At 40.0% G+C, this 6,070-nt stretch overlaps 1 protein-coding gene across 1 annotated transcript in view; it reads right to left on the minus strand.

Moving 5' to 3' along the window:
• LOC117531876 (RING finger protein 145-like) overlaps positions 1-4,936 on the minus strand; it is a 29,566-nt gene extending 24,630 nt beyond the window's left edge. The window contains exons 1-3 of the mRNA XM_034195068.1: positions 4,724-4,936; positions 4,286-4,543; positions 413-521 (exon numbers count right to left, since the gene is read on the minus strand). Coding sequence (XP_034050959.1) covers positions 413-521; positions 4,286-4,454 — 278 coding nt within the window. The 5' untranslated portion in view covers positions 4,455-4,543; positions 4,724-4,936. The remainder of the gene's footprint in view (positions 1-412; positions 522-4,285; positions 4,544-4,723) is intronic.
• Positions 4,937-6,070: the final 1,134 nt, after the last annotated feature.

The raw sequence follows: 6,070 nt of genomic DNA on the forward strand, positions 1-6,070 counted from the left end.
CCGCCTCCCTGGGCCAATGTGGAGGGTTTTTTGAAAATTTGTAGGGCGCGCTATTTTACTGCAACCATTTGATACACCGCCAAATGGACGCCATTACTCGTAGGACTTTGTCATGCTTGGGCCCTAATTATGCTCATTCACATGTACATTCTTGCTTTTTATATCAGTGAGGGGAAAGTAAGGTAGTTATTCCCATCAGTGGTCACAGGACCAGCCAAACAAGTAAAAAAAAAAAAAATAAATAAAACCTGCGACTTGATCAGAAACTATGATACTGGCTTAATTCTCGTATGTGCTACAGTAACAGTTGAGTCACATGTTCCTAACCGACATCCCAGTCATGGGCCTATTAAGGGACTATGTTATTAGTATTCAGATACTGGGTAACGGTAGTTCCAGAGTGCCATCTTACTTGGAAATCTGATGCCCCATGAAGAGCAGAAGGGCAGCAAGGATATGGAGGTAGAGCGTCACAATATGTCTCAGTGGCAGAACCAAAACCACCACATTAATCAAATGGCCTGGAAAACAAAAATCAGCATTATATACATCCAGAAAAGCAGACAAACCACGTATCATTAGATCAGCTGTATTTTCCAATTTAAAAAACCAATACTTTTCCCGGCGCATATTTTACATATAAACCATCCACAATGTTAAATGACGAAGGCTGCAACTTACAACTGCTCTGATCAATCGATTATCAGATTGACAAGATATTTACATACAACTGATCATCTGAGGCGGTGTGGTGGCCAGGTGGGTAGTAGTTAAATGCATTTGCCTTCATGAATATGCAGTTTGAGTGTGTCCACCCCAGTGTGCAAAATTGTGGGTGATGACCATGCAAAGAGGTGAGATTTGCACACACAACATTTTATCAAGACTAAAAGCAATTTCAGGCCCTGAAACTGTGTCTGTAATTTAGAATAGTATACAAATAAGGAATGTTTCTGAGTTCAATGGTACGAATAATTCATGAGGTGAAAACGTACTATTCAAGGAGGCAAAACTAGATAGAGCCTTGTCATTTGATATTGTATTAATTTATAAGCAACAGAAAATGGACTTACATTTTGGTGTGCATCACTGCTTAACAGTCCAACAGGAATTTTAAATAGGAGTCCAAAATTGTTCTCAGTCAACTTGCAAAAAACAGTTCTGACGTAGTCTGTGATGCCATCCACTGACTGTGTACAGACTGCTGTCCTCACTCCAGCAAAAAATTGTGTCAGAAATTTGTCCATCTTTTCATCCTAACTTCATCCTCTTCATCCTAACAGCTCTTCATGCCTCCAGACGATATACAGCGTAGTGGATGTTTTTTGTGTTTAAGGAATTAGCACCGTCAATTAGCTCCTCCAAATCGTCTTCCGTCAGCAAGACAAACTCTGCTAGTTTAGTGTTTAGTGAAACGCCAGCCCCACTAGTGTGGGTGGTCACAACATGCAATGGTACCAAACGTATAGAACCAAATTTGCACGCTAGATGGAACCAATTTGCACACACACACAAAAAAAAAAAGCAACGCAAATGGGACAAATAATCCACGTCACATAACATACAAAGCACCAATCAAATGTCAAGAATCCACTCAGCTGTTATATAATATGCAAATAATGAATGTTTATGAATTCAATGGTACGACTATTTGTGTCTATTATATGGGACTATTTGGACATGAGGTGAAAGGTAAAAAATGTACCATTCAACTCTGCTTGTCCAGCTGAGTTGAATCCATTTGAAAAGTACATTTTGGATTTGTTTCATTTCACCTCCACTCCAGTATACTGTAGTGATATGTACATTTTTTGTAATTTTGAAAAATTACAAAAATTGTAGTGCTGCCAAAATATTTTATGGATCTGACTATTCAGATGTTCTGTGTAGTATGCAAATGTGGTCAAAATCAGTGTTTCAGCTTCCTACCAACACTGAAAATTATGTTGTCCAAAATGATATAGGAATAGGGTTTCATTTTTCTGATATGCTAAAAAGTTTAGAAGTTTCAACATCTCCAAATCCAGACCATGGCTTTGCGTACTTCCCAAAGTCTTGTGCAGCAGCAGAATTCCAATACAGTTCAGGTCCAGTTCCAGAATATTCCACATTTACATACTATGTGGAACATATGCACTTTGGTAAAAACAAAAATAAGGAAGTGGCTGTTTGTACACAGCCATATTAATAATCCTAATTTCTATTCGTACATAGCGCAGGCTTGTTATGGTTAAGGTTAGGGGTCACTGTTATGGTTAGCAGTAGGGGTTGTTGTTATCATAGTTTAAGGGCCCTGTCACACCTTGACGATTTAACCAGCGTATGCCAACGTATGAAAAATAAGCGAAATACGTTGGATACCTTTAAGAAATTATGCATCTGTCACACCTTGATGATTTTGCCAGCATATTCTGACAGTCCCGTTTCCATCGAGCAGTACAGGTCGGTACTGTACCGTATGGTACGGGTAGGAACAGTTAGGCCTGACTTGGTTTGCATTTCCACCACTGGCAGAACCCTTTTGTCTGGTAGGGGGAACACGTAGACATTGACAAGCAAGTCACTGAGCATGTGTACGCCGTCACACAGCCTCTTCCCTACACATGGAGGCCAAAGAGAGTAATTTAACTTTTTTAAATTTTATTTTTGTGTTGGTGGATCACGGGATTTATTTTCATCGCATGTGCTGAAGAATAGACTAATGCCTGTGGTAAGCGCCGATGTGAATGAATGAGGGACTGCAACTCTTTCAATTTTTAAAATAAATTAAATGTCTTGTTGTGGCACAAAGCGCCACCATTCTCTGGTTTAGGCTGAGAAACACACCGGAAGCAGACAAAACAGAGGGACTTCTATAAAAATGCTACGTTTCTTCAGGCACAGTAAGGAATTAAAGTATTGTCAGACGTTTTCCAAACTCAGGATGCTTTATATGGAAAAGTTTTCGTCAGGCTGTGAGGATGAATCTGACTGAAACGAACAGGTAAGATCAAGCCTTTATATTTAGGATGAGACGAAAGCAACACTCTCTGTTGCCAGCAATCAATTCACCCTATGGAGGCTTCAAATCTTGCAAGATCTCAGAGAGGCTGCATGCACTGATACACACACACAATACATATATTATTATTATTATTATTATGGTTTCACAGCTACAGAGAGCAGTGCTCTTTGCAGCTGCGAAGTTACTTCCTTATATTTAATCAGTGTGTGAATGGTTTTAACATTTTAAACAGAACTGTTCACATGAGGAGAGCAGCTTTCAGTTGTTCAGCCAATCAACTGACAGCATCAATGGTCATATTTTGACTTATGAGTACCTTACAAGAAATGTGCATCAACAATCACATAACGTACCTACAACTTATAGCTTGCGTATGCTAGACATATACTGGCATGCATCGAAAATATTGGGCATGCCCAAAATTTTTCGATGACGTATACTATGATGTATATCAGCGTGCTTAACTTATACGAAACTTACCCTTAACTTATTAGACATACGCCTGCGTATGCCAGCACTTTTAATACGGTCAGCATACGGTGGCTAAATCGTCAAGGTGTGACAGGGGTTAGAGGAGGGCGATACCGGGAATTTTGGTATTGATCCGATACCAAGTAAATACAGGCCCAGTATCGCCGATATCAATACCAATACCAATACTTTTTCATATTTAACCTTCATAGATCTAAAGGATCCAAAAGACCTAGGATAGAATTTGCCAAACACTGTACGTGACAACAAAATACTTTATCACAATCAACATTTTTGTTTAAAAAAAAAAAAATAAATCACAACTTAAAACAAAATCTCCTGCGGTAGAGGGTTGACAAACCACAATACAAGGGTGCGCTGCTCCGTGTTGTGTGACAGCGCAGCGCTGCTCTTACAGACGGAGAGTAGACCTTGATGAATCTGCGTTCGCAGTAGTCAGTGCGTGCGGGAGAGAAAAAAAGCTTGAGTATCGATCTTTTTACACAAGGATCGTTTAATATCAATACCAGCGTTGGTATCGATATTATCGATATTAGGATTGATCCGCCCACCTCTAACAGGGGTGTAAGAATATACGTATCAATAGCAAATACAACTCCAAGTACATAGCCTTATGATCACGTGACCTATATTGACCAATAAGAGAGACACTACATACTAACTGAATTTCATTTAAGAATACTGGCTACATAGGAATAGCAACTGCCAATAAAAGTAACTGTCCAAACATGCCATTAGACTGCATAAGTGTCAAACGCCCCCCTGACATATTACATTATATATACTTACCAAAGTAGTACAAGTTCCAAATGACATATTTGTATTTGAAGAGCATGTCTTCGTTTTTGGCCTTGAGTTGTTCTGTTAGACCTTCAATGTCACATTTATACAGCAGGTCCAGCACCAGGATGCTTGGCACCCTGAGAGCAACATTGGCCAGCTCTTCCAGACGAGGCATTTTCTAAACAAACTTCTTCTTGAGCAGGGAGCTTGTGTGTCACATCCTGACAAAGAGCACTCCAACTATTTCGACCGCCCTTTGTCCATCTGCATAAACACAAAGTAAACCTTTGGTCAAGACGAAAGACTTCTCAGGCCGAAGTTCACAAGCTAGCCTCAAAAATGGACTCGTGGACGACTGCCATTACAACAACATTACCACAAAGTATTTAACTTATTACGGCGTACACGTAAGCGGAATATTAAGTCGAGATATAAAACGCTTACTTTGCTCACTGGCAGACATCAGTCGATCGGCTGTTGTTAGCTATCGGCTACTTGCTGCTCGTTAGCTTTCTACATAGCAGCTAACAGCATGAATACCACTCTATCCTACAAAGAAGCATTTCAGAATTACTACAACCTTTACTTGGCACAAACACTTAAGAACAACGGACTATAAACAGTTGTTATTAAACACCACAGAGCAGAGAAAAATGGCTTTGCCTGTATGGCCATTTCCGCTTTTATGTCAAACCTAGATTGTTTTTTCAAAATAAAAGGGTCACCGCCATTTCAGCACTTTATGTAAAATGCATATAATATAATACACACATAAAAAAAATGCGTTAACTAAAAGAATAAAAACGCCAAGTAGAACAAATTACAAATTGAAAATTCAATACAAAATACTAAACCAGTATAAAATAAATAAAAATTTAAAATAAAACAATTAAAATAAAATGTCAAAATTTATATAAATTAATATATTGCATATACTTTTTCATCCAAAGTCTACAATTTAGACTATAAAAAAACTTTAATTCCAACTGTTTCACATGAAGACTGGTCCAGAATACAATACCAGGTAGGAGGGCAGATGCATTGCAGAAAGTATTCACAGCGCTATGCCACAAGCTTAGTGCACCTATCTTTGGGCAGTTTTGCCCACTCCTTTTTGCAGCACCTACTCAAGCTCCATCACGTTGGGTGGGGAGCATCAGTGCACAGCCATTTTCAGATCTCTCCAGAGATGTTCAATTGGATTCAGGTCTGGGACTCTGGCTGGGCCACTCAAGGACATTCACAGAGTTGTCCTGAAGCCACTCCTTTGATATCTTGGCTGTGTGCTTAGGGTCATTGTCCTGCTGAAAGATGAACTGTTGCTCCAGTCTGCGGTCAAGAGCGCTCTGGAGCAGGTTTTCATCCAGGATGTCTCTGTACATTGCTGCTTTCATCTTTCCCTCAATCCTGACTAGTCTCCCAGTTCCTGCTGCTGAAAAACACCCCCACAGCATGATGCTACTACCACCATGCTTCACTGTAGGGATGGTGCCTGTTTTCCTCCAAACATGCCACCTGGCATTCACACCAAAGAGTTCAATCTTTGTCTCAGACCAGAAAATTTTGTTTCTTATGGTCTGAGAATCCTTCAGGTGCCTTTTGGCAAACTCCAGATGGGCTTCCATGTGCCCTTTACTAAGGAGTGGCTTCCGTCTGGCCACTCTACAATACAGGTCTGATTGGTGGATTGTTGCAGAAATGGTTGTCCTTCTGGAAAGTTCTCCTCTCTCCACAGAGGAATGCTGGAGCTCTGACAAAGTGACCATCGGGTTCTTGGTCACCTTCCTGACT

The sequence above is a fragment of the Thalassophryne amazonica genome, chromosome 19 (genome assembly GCF_902500255.1).
Source record: "Thalassophryne amazonica chromosome 19, fThaAma1.1, whole genome shotgun sequence".
NCBI classification, from domain to species: Eukaryota; Metazoa; Chordata; class Actinopteri; order Batrachoidiformes; family Batrachoididae; genus Thalassophryne; species Thalassophryne amazonica.